The sequence below is a fragment of the Zingiber officinale genome, chromosome 1B (assembly GCF_018446385.1).
Source record: "Zingiber officinale cultivar Zhangliang chromosome 1B, Zo_v1.1, whole genome shotgun sequence".
Lineage (NCBI taxonomy): Eukaryota > Viridiplantae > Streptophyta > Magnoliopsida > Zingiberales > Zingiberaceae > Zingiber > Zingiber officinale.
In genome coordinates, this window is record NC_055986.1 from 164,524,458 (window position 1) to 164,541,571 (window position 17,114).

The 17,114-nt window shown below is 36.7% G+C and overlaps 2 protein-coding genes across 2 annotated transcripts; both read left to right on the forward strand.

The window, feature by feature from the left end:
* Positions 1 to 2,837: 2,837 nt before the first annotated feature.
* LOC122017199 (1-aminocyclopropane-1-carboxylate synthase 7-like) lies at positions 2,838 to 4,721 on the forward strand. Its single transcript, XM_042574789.1, has 4 exons — positions 2,838 to 3,102; positions 3,187 to 3,315; positions 3,419 to 3,579; positions 3,666 to 4,721. The coding sequence occupies exons 1-4, from the start codon at positions 2,938 to 2,940 to the stop codon at positions 4,543 to 4,545; spliced, it is 1,335 nt and encodes a 444-aa protein (XP_042430723.1). The 5' UTR covers positions 2,838 to 2,937; the 3' UTR covers positions 4,546 to 4,721.
* Positions 4,722 to 12,683: 7,962 nt separating this feature from the next.
* LOC121988728 (EIN3-binding F-box protein 1-like) lies at positions 12,684 to 15,981 on the forward strand. Its single transcript, XM_042542314.1, has 2 exons — positions 12,684 to 12,902; positions 13,315 to 15,981. Exons 1-2 carry the CDS (start codon positions 12,878 to 12,880, stop codon positions 15,255 to 15,257), a joined length of 1,968 nt encoding a protein of 655 aa, XP_042398248.1. The 5' UTR covers positions 12,684 to 12,877; the 3' UTR covers positions 15,258 to 15,981.
* The last annotated feature ends 1,133 nt before the right edge of the window (positions 15,982 to 17,114 follow it).

Here is a 17,114-nt window from a genome sequence, read left to right on the forward strand (position 1 = left end):
ACATGGTCGACAATGAGGCAGTGACGTGCCGCAAAGATGAAATTAAGTATGTGAGATGTAGAATAGACGGAAATGAAACCCTGATTTCAAAGTGGCTCTTATTCTATGTTATTTTGAGATAAAAAGAATTGATAATCTTTATTGAATGGTGAAACATATTTATATACAAATTAAAAATCTATCATAGAAAACTATAATTAAACTAATTGACATATATATTAATAAATGATTTGGTAACTAATATATACATATTGTAATTAAACTATTTATTTTATCTCTTTCAATATCTATATAATAGTATGAATGCAACCTTTTCACAGAAGAAATTGAGAAACAAAATTGTGATATACTTATAGATGCTTGAAAGTAATTTGCGGAGAGAATAAAAAGGAATACAACTCATAGTAGGTGTTAAAGTAAACAATAATCACTTCTATAGGTCTCTGTTCATGCACTTATCAATTTGAATTTTTATTGAACTCCCTCTTAATGACATTGAGTAATCGTGAGGGCCGCTACCATGGTATCATGTTTTAAGGTAAACAATATTTTTATTGAGTTGTCATGTAAATTTTAAAAAAGCAATAATAAACTACACTATCAATATGAATTAAAAACTATACAATACAATTCGCTTTATGTGCATATTTATTCACAACGTAAAAAATAAATAAATATAAATGAGTATACTTATTAAAGAAGTCTAACACTATGACATAATAGTGAGGTTATAATTAATAGATAAAATTTATTACTTTTTAAACTGTGGTACAAATAGTTAAAATTGTTATAGAACCATTTTTGAATCGTTTGATCACTCTTAAAGCATAATTGGACTCCAATTGTTTCTTATAGATATATAGATTCAAATTTTGAGTAGAAAAAGATCGTATAATAGTTTTAATTAAAACTATTACATATTTATTTTTAAATTATTTGGTCATTCTGAAAGTTGAGTACTAAATTCCAATGCCCTCTTAAATGTTCAAATTTTAATCAAAGAAAAGAAATAACCATATAACAGTTTTTGTCTACATGGTGAATTTTTAATCATATGATTACTCTTCAATTACAGTTGGACTTAAATAATTTATAATTAATATAGTAATTTTTAAAAATTTATAAAATAATTATATCACTTTACTTTAAATAATTATATCTATAAAAATAGTCTTTTTAGAAAAAACTATAATTCATCAAACAATTTTGATTAAAACTATTCTATTGAGTTTGCTTTATATATACATGAACTTCAAAACTAAATTACTTAAATTATATTGCATGATTACTTGTACATATTGATTGCCTTATTATTTCCATTTTTTTTTATCTCTGTCATACTATTTTTTGCTTAATAGTAAATCAGGGTCTTAACTGAGAGGGTTATTTGACGCAGTCATGACTTAAACCCTTGTCTATTTATATAAGTCTATCACTTGGTACCAACTCAGCTATGCCCTGAAACACCTAATAGTAATTGAAGCACTATATATATATATATATATATTTTGGTATCGATATTGTCCTCTTGCTTACCTTAATAAGAGAGATATTCAATTCTTCCTCCGCATGCTAACATCTGTAGATAGAAACTGGTGTGCCTAAATGCAGAATCATCGATCTTCCATGCCAAGTCAAGCAAAGGCCTAGAATATTTGTATTTGCTCACCAAATTATTCACAAATTCCATATCATATGAGCATATCAAATAATGGAGGAAAATAAACAAAAGATATCCCAAATAATCTATTAGATTTAGCTAACTTGTAGCTAGCTGCTGGACACTAACTAGCACAGATATCATGCACGATCGACAAACCTAAACAATTGATAAGTCTCGTTAAAGAACTGACAAACTATTCATATACATACCTTTCAACAGCTCGCTGCATTAAATAGTACTTGGCGAGGAACATGCAGTTCTTATTAAAATCATTTGTTTACTTTGGCTACTGCAAAACCAACGAACTGCCATTGGAGCTGCATGCTGCTTCTTCGCACAATGATGATCTCCTTCAGTTTGTGCATGCAGTTTCAGGCCATGGGTGATCATTGCAAACTACTGCTTCACGCCCACTAAGACTAGATTAGAGTGAACTAATTAATGGCACAATTAATTATTAGTTGATTATGATCATGCATTCCGTCATTTAATTTATTAAATGTTTTCCTGCACAGCAAAGAAAGTGTTTGTATATTCTGTCTCCATCCTTGAAGCTCTTCGGGGGAAGGATTCTCCTGTGAGGATGACAAATTTTAAGGGCGTGCAAACAGCTGTACAAGACACCTTTTGGAAAGGGCAAATTTGCTGCAGTTCAGCCACAATTTTATTATATATATATGCAGATTTTCTAAAATACGTCTGTAATTTTTTATTTTCCATGGAGTTTAATTAATAGATCATTAAAAAAATTACTAAAAGCAGTCTAATTAATGCCTAATATTTAAGTGTTTTTAGTTGAAAAAGATCATTTTCAAGTCTTATGCCAAGTTAGATAAGTAATAGCTCTGTTTTTTAAGTTTTCCATTAGCCACTAGATAAATCGGAAATAACAAGATGATCCATAAATCCAACAATATTCTTAAATTAATCAGTCTATTAAAATTAATTTCTTAAATATCTGAAAAATTAAGAAAATACTCAAGTAAGTAGATGGATGCATGATTTGGACAGAGGAGATACACTACTTGGATCAAAATAAAATGGATTGAAAAAGAAATATTCAAAAGTGTTTGGATGAATTTGGAATATGCCTTCCATGCTGTGTCTTTTTCCTTCCCCTTTTCTCTGACACTATAAATATGAATGCTTATGGAAGCCTTTTCATTGATTCCCAGTGCTTCGTTGCTCCATTCATTCCCTTGTCATCTCAGGACTTGGCCAGAGCCTGCTCATTTACATGGTAATTTGTTGCTTGTTTTTTGGAACTAGCAACGATGGTCAAGGCTTGTGTGCCAGTACCACTTTCTGATCTTGCAACCTCGAACACCCACGGAGAGGACTCCCCCTACTTTGCTGGCTGGAAAGCTTATGATGAGGACCCTTATGATGCTGCAACAAACCCTTCAGGAGTCATTCAGATGGGTCTGGCAGAAAACCAAGTAAGTCCTCTTCCATGCAGCACTGCAAATGATCAATCATATTAAAAAACAAAAACATTGTCTAATTGTGGTTTTTCTCAGCAGGTATCATTTGATCTATTGGAGAGGTATTTAGAACAGCATCCAGAGGCAACTGGCTGGGGATGTGGCATAACCAGCTTCAGAGAAAACGCTTTGTTTCAAGATTACCATGGTCTCAGAAGCTTTAGACAGGTAATTAATCTGTTTAAAGACATTTTGCAATGTAATTATAGCTAGCTCGAGTGGAAAGAAAAACAAAAAACAAAAAACAAAACAAACTTTTCTCGATCTGCAGGCAATGGCAACTTTCATGGAGAAAATAAGAGGAGAAAGAGCAGAGTTTGATCCTGAACGCATAGTCCTCACAGCCGGCGCCACTGCTGCAAATGAGCTACTAACCTTCATCTTAGCTAATCCCGGAGACTGCTTACTCATTCCGACACCTTATTATCCAGGGTAATTAAGAGTTTCAACCTGTTAATTAATGAAGATGTTTCTGGTTAATTAGCTTAATATATTCGAATTGGTTTCTGTATGTGCAGATTTGACAGGGACTTGAGGTGGAGAACTGGCGTTAACATCATTCCGGTCCACTGCGACAGCTCGAATGGGTTCCAAATTACTCCTCAAAACTTGGAAGTGGCGTTTGCTGAAGCAGAATCCAACAAGTTTAGAGTTCGAGGAGTCGTCATCACCAATCCATCGAACCCGCTAGGCACGACCATTCGCCGGCCTGCTCTGGAGGATATACTCGACTTTGCGGCGCGCAAGAACATACATTTGATATCGGATGAGATCTACTCCGGCTCTGTGTTTTCCCCTGATGAATTCGTCAGCATGGCGGAGATCGTCCAGGCGCGAGGATACAGGGACTGTGAGAGAGTGCACATAGTGTACAGCCTCTCCAAGGACCTCGGCCTTCCTGGGTTTAGAGTCGGAACCATTTACTCCTACAACGATCGAGTGGTGACGACTGCTAGGAAGATGTCCAGCTTCACTCTGGTCTCGTCTCAGACTCAGAACATGCTGGCTTCCATGCTCTCCGACGGAGAGTTCATTGAGAACTACTTGGAGACGAACAGGAAGAGGCTTAAGGAGAGGCATGAGTACATTGTCGAGGGGCTAAAGAATGCCGGAATTGAGTGCTTGCGAGGGAACGCTGGGCTCTTCTGTTGGATGAATCTGGCTCCGTTGCTGAAAGAGTCCACAAGGGAAGGAGAGCTGAGGCTCTGGAAGTTGATACTGCACGAGGTGAAACTTAACATCTCGCCGGGCTCCTCCTGTCATTGTTCGGAGGTAGGTTGGTTCAGGGTATGCTTTGCTAATATGAGCCATCAAACGCTGGAGATTGCCCTGAGACGATTAGGGAATTTCATGAACAAGATGATCGAGGCAAACAAACTAAACGAATTAATAGGGTGACGTAGATTAATTTTCATATATACACGCATAGATTTATATATGTCTGTTTTGTATCTTGGAAGAAGGTCATGTTTTTGGAAGAGAGGTGCATGTCCTCTCCTCTTCTCAATTTTTTTTTTTCCTTCTTCATCAAGATTGTAGCCTTGCAGTTGGTAAGGAATTAGAATAAGATTATGTGCTTGAGATAATTAAGCATTCTAATTGATTCTATATATGAATAGTGTTAATGTGCATGTATAATATAGTTTTGTTTAATAGTGCACTTCGACGTCGGAGAACCAATTTCTGTCCACTCAAATGTCCTTATTTTTGTTGTTGTAAAGAGGGTTGAAAGAGGTTTCTTTACCATTTACATTTAATAATTTAATTCAAGGGCCAATTAATTTTCTGCTTTTGTATGTTTTCTAAAATATTTTTAATTTATTCATCAACCCATTACTGCCCAAGCTAATCGATTATGTTGGATAAAATTATCCTTATTCAGTGGGCTTATTTATAAGTTGCACACGTAAATACGATCCGAATCCTTTAAAGTGATCTAACTTATGTTAAGTAAATTTCGGGTAATTGGATGTGGATCTCATATGTGTAAAACCTATATATAGTCCCGCATTTATTATCATCTATTTGCTGATAATAAATATTTAGTATATATGGATTTATAGTCTCACATGTATTATCATCAATGGACTGATAATAGATGTGCACTATATAATGATTGGTCCCAGAGGATTAGGATAATTTTGAGACATCTCTTCGTTCCCCATTGACGAAGAGAATCCGGCGCCGTCAACCTTAACTCCTTCGGAAAGCCAACCTTCTTCTCCTTCTTCTTCCGCAGGATTGTTACAATTTCGCTGCATTTAGGTTCTTTGTAATTATAGTATATGTTTTTATTTTTTCTATTCGAATTCTTATTTTAATGGTCTAGAATTCATGCAGCTAACGGCTTAGATTTTACGAGAATCATTAGATTAAAATTAACTTTAGTGTGATGGATTGACTTAGGAGAATTTAAAAGTGCGATGGTGTAAATTTAACACAAATGTACTGAGACATCTAAACAACATAAGTCTATATTCAAGAGAATATAACAATCTAATTTGGCATAGAGCGTTGATTGGTAATTCAAAAGCATAAATATAGCTCTCTATCTCTAGTAAAATGCCGTCAAAGATTTGACCACGTGGTTGGAAAGATTAAACACAGTCAACGTGCAGTTTTGGAATTGCTAGGGCTATTGACCAAGCATGCATGTAGGCATGCAGGAGGACCTACGGCCGCAAAATTTTTGTAGTGTTCCGCCAAAGTCAACCGATGCAGTCACCCATGGCTCCATGTCGGCCAAGCCTTTTTCAGATGAACTACCAACTCAGGCATCGGAAAATCGACTCAGAGTTCGACGGCCACACGTAGTCTGACTGCTGCAGGAAGTCTACGACTCGAAGAGTCAGACGCCGAGTCGTCTTCTTTAGAAATTGTGGTGCTGTTTTAATTAATGTTTTGTCTCTGTTTGATTCCAATCATGGACGTACAGGTCGTCCTTGAAGCAATGGCTACGAACGAAGACGAAGAAGCTAAAGTTAAACTCTGAACTGGATCTAGCTTGCTGTAAGAGTCAACAATGTCACCTCGAATAAGGCCAGAAATAAAATAAAATAAATTTGTGTACTGGAGAACACGGAGAATTGACGTATCAAGTCAAGTGGTTCTACCAAGCACGACGACAAACAGAGGGCCGGGAGGGGGCATGCCCTAGCTCTCCCTCCTCCAGCTCCCAGCTTCAATCTAGTGGGGGTGGAAGATTAATACGAGTTGACCGTGTGTCGATCGATCGAATCAACAGGCTCAGCCAGTTTAGTTAGCTTATTCAACTCGCCTAACTTGTCAACCTGTCTTAACATGATCAATTAGCTTGTATAGATCGATCATCTGACTGATTGACTTGTGTCTGGATCACTCAGCTCATGTAACCCGTCCAAAACTATTTAACTTGACTATTATTAATTTTTGAATAATTCAGTGTAATTGTTCTGCTTAACCTAGCTAGCTCCCTCTCCCAATTGGCCCATTTAATCCACTCGGCCTACTAGCTCAGCCCGTCTAACTTTTCCAACGAGATGTCTTTAATCGACCAGTATTGTAAACCTGCAGATATAATCAGATGCATGCACACTGCCAGCAGCAAGAGCCTGCATGGTGTCATTCCAAGGCAGTAATAAATTTAGGGGATGTTTGATTTTTTCTTAGGAATAAGAATCAAAATGAAAATTATTGTATTGTAGAATGAGAATGAGAATAAGTATGAGTATAGATATCACTTTTAAAAATAATGTTTAGTTAGTTACATATTTTCTATCGGAATAAATCAAAATTTTCTTTTTTACCCTTAAAGAAAAAAAATTAGATGTGAGAGAAAGATAAATGTAAGAGAAAAATATGATGAAAGAGAATTATGAGAGAGAAAGTGTGATGAGAAAGAATAAAGAGAAAGAAAGTGTGATGAGAGAAAATGAGAACAGAGAGTGTGATAGGAGAGAGCATGATGAAAGAAGATGAGAGAGATAATATGATGTGAAAGGATGAAGAGAGAGAAAATATAATGAGAAAAAAATGAGGAGAGAGAGAGTAATGATAGAGATTGAGGAGAGAGAAAATGTGTTGAGGGAAAAAAGGAGGGAGTGTGACAAGAGAGATTGAGGAGAAATAAAATATGATGAGAAAAAAAAAAAGAGTGTGATGGGAGAGATTGAGGAGAAAGAAATTATGATGAGAAAAAAAAATGAAGAGAGTGCGATGGAAGAAAATGAGGAGAGAAAATATGATGAGAGAGAAAGTATAATGAGAGAGAAAGTGTGTGATAAAAAAATGAGAGAAAATATGATGAGAGAGAACGAGGAGAGAGAAGTGATATGAAAGAAAAAATAAATAAATATATTTTGATATTTGATATTTGATATTAAGGGAGAAAATTTTAGTTTTAGGTCAAAAGTATTTTTAGAATAAGGGAATATTTTGATTGATGAAAATAGGATAATGACTCATTGAAGGAGAGGTACATGTGTTAGAGTGTATACTAAAAACCTAACTTTTGTAAACATTTATTTGTTGAAATAAAAGAATCACATTGGTCAATATATATATTTATTTGTTAAATGTAATTGTTCAATTAATTTATATAAGTAGATAACATAGTGTGTGGTGTCACACACAGAAGATCATGTTGTCTGTTCTTTATAAATTATAAACAGTTACTCACGACTAAGATGGAAAGGAACAAACCATTGGAATAGTCGTAGTGTAATTAAGTATTAGTTTATCTTGATTAATAAATTATATTGGTACACTCTAAGTGTATTGAGTAGAACCATTTTAGGTAAGTTCTTTTTGTACTGACTTAATAAAAGAACTAGACCTTAGTTATTATGGAAGTGTGTGCTCTTAATCCTAATATAATAACAAACACATATATTTAATATGTATTTCTTTGACTTATCAAAGGGTGAGGTTTAGCTCAATAAATTAATATGTCCGATAAGTTGGGAAATGATATTATTTATAGTGTGTGTTGTTGATTATAGAAGGAATATGTGTCATAGTTATTTAGGTTGAGAATGTCCCCAAGAGGAGCTCATAAGGATTGCCATGTTAAACCCTGCAGGTGGATTTAGTCCGACATGACAATGAAGTTGAGTGGTACTACTCTTGGAGCTAGATATTAATTGAGTTGTCAGTAACTTACTTAATTAGTGAACATTCGTAATCTTAAACACGGGGAGACTAATACACTCTTCATAAGAAGGAGCCCATAATGTAATTTGGGATTGGTGCGGTAGTGCGATAATAACTCTATAGTGGAATGAGTTATTATCGATGAACTTGAATTGTGTGTTCGGGGCGAACACGGGATACTCAAGCTCATCGGAAAACCAAAACCAATTTCTCCTCTAGGTCCCTATCGTAGCCTCATTAAAGTCTCAAGTCCATCCAAATATAAGTCCATCTTGGTGTCCAAGAAGGGGGTCGGTCCAATGCCTGGTGACCAAGCAAGGGCCGGCCACATCCTCTTCTATAGGGGTCGGCCCTTTGCTTGGTGCCCAAACATGTAGGGGTCGGCCATAATAATTCAAATAAGGAAGGGTGTTTTAAATTTTTTAAAATATTTTTTTTTTGTAGAAAACTACACGTTTTAAAAGATAGATTTTAAATTTTTAAAACTTTCCTTATTTGAATTAGGCTACATATTTTAAAAGAAAGTTTAAAAGATTTTAAAACTTTCTTTTTTTAACCATCCTCATGGTTTAGAAAAAAAAAAAAGAAATTTTAAAATTTAGATTTTCTATCACCATATTAAAAAAGGAAATTTTTATAAGAGAAATTTTAAATTTTAAAACATGTTTTTAATTTTTATAACTTTCCTTTTTTAACTTCTATTTTAGGAAAAAAAGCTTGTAAAATTTTATAAGAGTTGTTATTCTTGTAAAATTTTATAAAAAATATATTTCCTTCCTCTTTAAGGGGGCCGCCCATCCTTGCTTGGTGCCCAAGCAAGGTGACCGGCCAAAAAGAAAATAAAATAAATCATCATCCAAATTGATTTGGTGTTTGATTCAATCAAGAGAAAAGAAAAGGAAAATTAAAAGAGAAAAGGAAAAACTAGAGGAAGATTTTAATTTTTGTAAAAATTCTTCCCTTATTTGCCTTGGGCAAGTATTATAAAAGAAAGGGTGGGGAGACTTCATAAGATATAACTCTTATTCTCTTGCTTGGAGGATCTCTTGGTGTGGTCTGCCCTCTCTCTTCTCCCTTTCCTTTTGCTCTCTTCTCCTTGGTGGTGGTGGTGGCCGGATTTTAGAGGAAGAGGAAGAAAGTTTTTGGCTGGTGTTCATCTTGGAAGATCGTCGCCCACACGACGTCCAAGACAAGGCGAGGAATACGGCAGAAGATCTCGGGGTCAATAGCATACAAAGAGAAGGTATAATTAGCAATTGTTTTCCGCATCATGCTAGTTATTTTTCTTTGTATGAATTTCAAACACAAGAGACATTAGATCTAGTATTTCGAATTAGTTTTTCGAGTTTGTGTTTTCTTTGTTTTCGAATTTGTGATTCGATTGTTCTTTTTGATTAACCTAGAGTTATTTAAGAAAATTAAATATTAGCTTTCCTTAAAAGATTTTGTCTAGGCGGTGGTGGTTGCTCCCATATCCAAGAAAGTTATGTACCTCGCCATGCAGTCCTGGAAGCCAATTTTAGAAATTAATATTTAATGAAATTAATAACATAGGTGGATTTGAATCAATAGTGTTAAGTTTCGATTGCGATTTAAATCTAAACCATTAAGAACAGATAAGTTTTATTTGGAATCAATGATGTTAAGTTCCGTCTGTGATTCCTAATTTAACTTCTAAAGAATACAATAGGTTATTTAAGGAAATGTTCGACACTTGTATAAAATTTTTTGTACAGTGGAACCGATACGTTTTCCTAGGACTAACCAAAAATATAGGAATGAGTTATTACCCAATTTCAAGTATTCATTCCCTTATTTATATTTCTATTTCTATAATCTAAACATTAACAATGACAATCAATGATTCTTATTTTCATTTCTTACTCTTATTCCCCTAAATCAAACATTCCTTGTATTTTGTTTGTTAATATTAAATTAATTATTATATTCGTTTATAGATCTCCGATCCAAAAAGTTGAACTCATGCTTAACACGCAATATATACTTAATTCTTCATGCCCAACAGCATCCAATAACTGATGAAATGATAATATAAATTGCAAAATTTTAATTTATTCAAAGCCGCCCGCAGGGGAGAAGAAAAAAAAACAAAGAGCGTGCACTGCACATGGTTTACGATTCATGGTTAGCAGCCGATGGAATTTCACAAGTCATCCGAGATGATAAGTGATGATATATTTATCATATAAAATTGTGGGGTTGAATCGTAGGATTGCTAGGATGTAAATCTTTGGATCTTGTGTAACTCATCCCACCATCACTTATCCTCTTGACTGTCATGATTTATTTCCCTCGTTATGACCTGAAGTCGGGTGTGACGAAAATATTGGGAACGAACGATTTCACTTTTTGTCACGGGATTAGCAGTCGATGGATAGAGGTAGGAGTGAGCAGTTAACCCGTCAAATCGACCAACCCACTTATATCGATCCAAATCGAATTGAAAAAAAATAATCCACCGGATATAGGATCGGATGTAGGGTCCTGATATTACATTATCTGATCTAGTAGGACCGGATAATTTTTTTATCCAATAACCGAATCAACCCGATCCGCGATTACTCCTACTTGTAGCAACTACTGTTGATAAGCTGCTACACGTTGTAGCAGCTACTGTCGATAAGCTGTTACATGTTAATAGCTATTTCCGATTAGCTACTACAACGTATAATGAGTAATGTCTATTATCATTTTAAAATATTTTATTTTTTGATATACTTATATTTATATTTTATATTTTATTGGATATAAGGTCGGATATCTAAATAACTGATAATTCGTCGGATATCTGATACATAAGAACCGTTGGATATAAGGTCGGATATAGATCTTGATATTACATTACCTGATCTAGTAGAATTAGATAATTTTTTATCCCAATAATTAAATTAATTTGATCCATGATCACTCTTAGATAGAGGAGATGCGAAGGCGAGGGCATGAAGTTTCCTGGCATCTAAAGGACGCATTATGCATGCATGTTTTGCTAGAGGTTTTAGCCTCCGTGCTTACAAATTAATATATATATATTTCCATTATCTTATCACAAATTAATTAAATGTGCAAGTGGCGATGGTGATGGGCTGCGTACAGATGTATCTTTCGATTATTATTTTTGTTCATGTCTTACGGTGTTAGCTTTAAGAGGTTGGTTCAGATGCATGCATTTGTTCTGGTTCATCCCAGCCGCCGCGCTCGATTGATTATGCATGAGCTAAATGAGGATTACGCGCACTCACGCTGAGAAGACGCATGGGACCAACCACAGCCAGGTGCATGCATTGCATGGTCTGACAGAAAGAGAGAGAGTCAGAAGCAAGCTTGTGAACAGGCCAGGACGGTAAATGAGTCCAGCCGAATTCAGATTTGTGATGTTGAAACTTATCTTATAAGAGAAAAAAGTCGAGTTCAAAGAATTAAGGGGTTAAAATGATGGTTCAAATTTTATTTGGTTCAATTTTTTTTAATGAATTTGAATTTGATTTAAATTTAGTTTGAGTTTGATTTATTTAAATATTATCAAATAATTAATTTAAGATTATTTAATTATTTGAAAATTTTATTTTTTTATTAATTATTAAGCTTCATTTTAAATTTAAATTTAAAAAGAAGCTTAATAATTAATAAAAAATAAAATTTAAACTCGAGTTCTTGCTTATTATATAAGGCATGAATATCGAAAAAGAACTCGGATAAAATATATAACATCCAAGTCGATATTTAAATATGTTCGAATAGTTCGTATACTTAATCCAACTCAAAGTGGAATGATATTAAAAAATATGAATGCTCAATTTATTTTTCACATTGGCAAATATTAAATGTTGAAATATGATTGTTTTATTTTTTTCGTGAATAGATTATCTATACAGAAACTACTAAAATATATTTAATATGAATTTAGAATATCTAAATAATATTATATCAAAATTTACAACGTGTAAAAATTATCCGATAATCTTTATGACAGTCTTGAGTCCATAAATTTGAAATAAAAATATTAGAGGGCCTCATTTGATATTTGATGCTTGGTAAAATTTGGGTGTTTTTTTTTTAAGTTTTGTTAAGTTTATTGCAGAGGTTTAGGTTGACACACAGATCGAAGTCAATTATTATTATTATTATTATTATCTTGTGCATCCCCCCTGGCAATTGTCGCGTCACCTCCTCTCCACTTGCTCTCTCCACTTGCGCCTCTGCGGAGACGGATGCAATGCATCCCAAATTCCCAATGGCAAAAGCGTGATTAAATTGCTCTCGGTTTGGCGCACATGGTCCGTCCATCCTCCAGATCGTCTTACCCATCTCATCGCGACCGTCCATCACCTGTCGCTTTCCTTACGTCCTTTCCGCTTCCCCCCACTTCTTTTATGAGGCGACGTCCCTTCCTTCTTCTCCCTCTCCGCAGTTTTTCCCTCTCCGTCGTCGGGGATGTTCTTCTGATGCGTTCTGAGATTTGCGTCGATTTGAAGGTGCTGTTTTTCTCTTCGATCGGATCTCTTTTGTCGCTACTCTCTCTGCTGTGGTTCGTGGTGGCCGGATTCGTTTCGTCGGGGTTGCTCCTTGCTCGTCTGCACTCATGGCAGCTCTTGTCAAGCGCCGAGGTAAATCTTATCGGCTCTTTTCTAGCTTGCCTTCCCTTGGTCGTTCATGCTGTTTGTCGGAAATCGGCAAATTTGGGGATGGATCTGTTTGGCTTCTGGTTTTTCCTATAAAGTATTCTTCATAACGGGAATTATTTGCTTTGAACTGCTAAACTCGATGAAACTGATGTATTACAGAATCATTGATTAATTTTTCTTCAGATTCGTTTTTTTAGAAGAAAACATGAATCATAGATTTTTTTTGTCAATAACTTCAAACGTAATGGGAATAGTTTCTGTATTGCATCATGGTTCTACTCTAGGATTGTTGTTTCCATTGAGATCTGCTTTTCACTTTGTGTTCCATTGCTTTTCATCCTTTCGTATGCTCAGCCACTGGGACTGATGGGGGTTTGTAACTTGGATTTTGCAGTCAGTGATGACATCTCCCCTTGTGGCCCTTTCCTCTCAAATCTCATGGAACAGGGACTTCTTGTATCTCTTGTTCGTTCCGTTGATGGTCACTGCCTTCCTCGCAAGAGGCCTCGGGTCATTGCTCCTCTCGTCCTCGGAGTTGGAGGGAGAGTTGCAGATGTGAAACAGCGACCCCGCTCAATCGACACCCTTCCTGATGAATGCCTCTTTGAGATCCTTAGACGGTTGTCAGGTGATAAGGAGAGGAGCAACTCTGCTTGTGTGTCTAAGCGTTGGCTTACGATTCTGAGCAGCATCCGTTCTTCTGAGCTTGCAGCTCAGATGAAACCTAGCGTCAAATCTTTGAAGAAGACCTTGCCAGATCTAAACAATCATGTACCTGCAACTGAGCACGAAACTGAGAACAATGGATTTCTTACCAGACGCTTGGTCGCAGAGGAAGCTACTGATATCAGACTTGCTTCTATTGCACTTGGAACTTGTAGCCGTGGTGGACTGGGCAAGCTTTTCATCCAAGGAGGTGACTCGACTAGGGTCTCTGATGTTGGGCTCTCTGCAATTGCTCATGCATGTCATTCCCTACGGGTCTTATCTATGCGCATGGTACCCTTGGTCACCGATGCTGGTATAGCAGAGATTGCTGACGGATGCCCATTGTTGGAAAAGCTGGATCTTTGCCAATGCCCACAGATCTCAGACAAGGGCTTGATAAGTGTTGCTCAGAAATGCCCCAACTTGACATCGCTCGCTATTGAGGCATCCTCAAGCATAAGTAATAAAGCTCTTCAGGTTGTTGGTCGTTGCTGTTCTAAATTGAAGTATATTACTATCAAAGACTGCCCACAAGTTGGTGATCAAGGGATCGCAAGCTTGGTCTCTTCTCCCTCATCTTCTCTGGAAAGGGTAAAACTTCAGGCTTTGAACATTTCTGACTTAGCCCTTGCAGTTATTGGCCAATATGGAAAGAATGTAATGGATCTGTCTCTGATTAGTCTGAAGAACGTGGGAGAAAAAGGATTTTGGGTCATGGGCAACACTTGTGGGTTACAGAAGTTAAGGTCCATCACGATCAACTACTGCAATGGGCTTTCCGACATAGGCTTGCAAGCTATTGCAAAAGGTTCACCTCTTTTGAAGCAGCTCTCTGTCCACAAATCTTGTGACCTGTCTGATACTGGTTTGGTTTCTTTTACTGAAAAGGCAAGGGCACTTGAGAATTTACATATTGAGGATTGCCACCAGTTGACTCTGATGGGTGTCCTTGGTGCTCTTCTAACATGCAACCCAGAGTTGAAGTCACTATCTCTAGTCAGATGCTTGGGCATCAAAGATATAGACTTTGCACCAGCCCAACTACCATCATGCAAGTCACTTGAGTCCTTGACCATTCGAAACTGTCCCGGTGTCACAAGTGCTAGCTTACAAATGGTTGGGAAAATCTGCCCTCAGTTACAGAAACTCGACTTTGGTGGTCAATCTGGAGTTACTGATGCTTCACTTGTTCCACTGATCCAGAGCTCTGAGGCAGGTTTTGTGGATGTCAATTTAAGTGGGTGTGTTAACGTTTCTGATTCCCTGGTCACTATGTTGGTTAAGGTGCACGGAAGCACTCTGAAGACGCTTAATCTTGATGGTTGTAGGAAAATCACTGATAGAAGCACCATGGCAATTGCACAGGGCTGTCTCGTGCTCGAAGAACTGGATTTATCATGTTGCTCAATAGGCGATTATGGTGTGGCAATCCTTGCATCAGCAAGGCAGCTTAACTTGCGTATGCTTTCTCTTGCAAATTGCACAAAGGTCACTCAGAAAAGTCTGCCATTCTTGGTAAACATGGGCCAGTCAATGGTGGGTCTAAATCTGCAGCACTGCCACTTGATCAGCCCTTGTGCAATCAGTTTGCTCGAGGAGATGCTGTGGTCGTGTGATATCATTTCCTAGATGAAGAGAAGCACGGCGCTAGGTAGTTTTCAGAATAACCAAGCTTTCACGTTCTTCAGTACCAGAGACTACGGATAACATAAGTCCGTTTCAGTTTGTTTTTTAGTCCATTCTTCTCTGGAGTTGGGCAACTTTTGGTCACCTTCCCTGGATCTATATGGCCGATCGTTTTTACAGATGTTCTTAACGAAGGAACTCTGTTTTGGGGAGTTTAGCAGGCACTCAACGGCTGGTTTCCTTGATTTTGGCCTTGGTTCTGGTGATCACCACATGGAGCCTCTATCCTAGTTTTTCTCTCGTGAGTCTTGTTATCTCATGTTCTTGATGTTTTTTTTTTCTGCGATCATGGTTCGGATTACCAAGGAACCTGGATACATGGTTTCTCTTGGTGTTTTCGCCAAGTTTTCATATTGGTAATGTTTGTCTTGGACTTGCATCAGCAAGTTTCAGGTCAGTCAGTCCGAGTGATGTCTAGCTGTGGGCTTAACGTTCTGTGTAATTTGGTCTGGAGTCTGTAATGCTGGTCTTGTTTGGTTGCTTTTGCAGTGTTTTCAGATGCCTGAATTTATGGGGATTGGCTATGGCTGCGGTAATTCTTAATAATCGCACGCCATGACAACCTTGTCTGGTTGTTTTTTTGTTCGCCAAAACCTGTTTCTTTAGGCTGACGGAAAACTGTAATCTGTGCATCCTTATTATATAATGAAATTAAGTTGTTTAATAATGGTTATTATGGTAAGGCCGCCCTTTAATAATGATTATTATGTGTTCTCGGCTTCTCTAGCTTTGCTACTTCTGAGCTGATTCTGTGTTTGTGTTTTTCCTGGTTTCACTGTGGTGCGATAATGAGGTTTTCGGAGAATTATAATGAAACGCGATTAATTATATATTTTTTACGATTACATTCTCTGTTGAAATTTGATGACTTGTATGCAATTTAGGGATGGGATCCTATGGTCCCCTTGTCTTGGTCCGCTCTTCCCTCTTAATGGTCTCTATCTGTTAACAGGTGAGGGGTTATTGTCCTCCATCAATGCAAAGGCTGGATCATCCAGCCTTAATGGTCTCTATCTGTTAACAGGTGAGGGGTTATTGTCCTCCATCAATGCAAAGGCTGGATCATCCAGCCTTTGTGGATCAGATGATCTCGGCCTTGCAATTTAGGTACTCTATTGGAAAATGGGGCAGGGATTCATCCAATCAATGAATGGACAGAATTTTTTCTGATCCAGCCTTTGTGGATCAGATGATCTCGGCCTTGCAATTTAGGTACTCTATTGGAAAATGGGGCAGGGATTCATCCAATCAATGAATGGACAGAATTTTTTCTGATCCAGAACATTCTGGATCAGACGATCTGATCTCTAGACAGTGATAGAATGCAGTGGTGCCCCTATGCGGTGTTCAGATATATTATAAGAGAATAAAAAATCAAATCTTGATATAGGCTCTTGAAAAAAAAAAAAAAAAAAAAAACCTTTTTCATGCTATATAAGGTAGAGGTGATTTTATAATCTATTTTTTATATAATTTATAGACGAATTATAAAAAATTATTTAGGATAAAGATAATTATCTTTTATTAGAATGGAGTGGTACGATACATCAAAATATAACTTAGTTAATTTGGATGTGAATAAAACAAACTCATCTTTGTGTTTTTAAGCAGGCCCGGACCTGAGGTGAGGCCCAGGAGGCGCTTGCCTCAGGCCCAGTTCGAAGAGGGACCCAAATATTATCAGTGTGTCATGTAATTTAATATGTATATTCTAATTTTAATAAAACTTGCATCATCGATTCCTCTCCCTAATTTTTCGCCATCGTAACTTGAGAAGTGCCGCTATGTTGATCACCCAAT

Bases quoted from the DNA above. Each gene is read 5' to 3' on its own strand.
- LOC122017199 (XM_042574789.1), top strand. From the start codon at position 2,938: ATGGTCAAGGCTTGTGTGCCAGTACCACTTTCTGATCTTGCAACCTCG. The intron at 3,103-3,186 runs GTAAGTCCTCTT...TTTTCTCAGCAG, and splicing joins TGGGTCTGGCAGAAAACCAA to GTATCATTTGATCTATTGGA. The intron at 3,316-3,418 runs GTAATTAATCTG...CTCGATCTGCAG, and splicing joins GTCTCAGAAGCTTTAGACAG to GCAATGGCAACTTTCATGGA.
- LOC121988728 (XM_042542314.1), top strand. From the start codon at position 12,878: ATGGCAGCTCTTGTCAAGCGCCGAG. The intron at 12,903-13,314 runs GTAAATCTTATC...TGGATTTTGCAG, and splicing joins AGCTCTTGTCAAGCGCCGAG to TCAGTGATGACATCTCCCCT.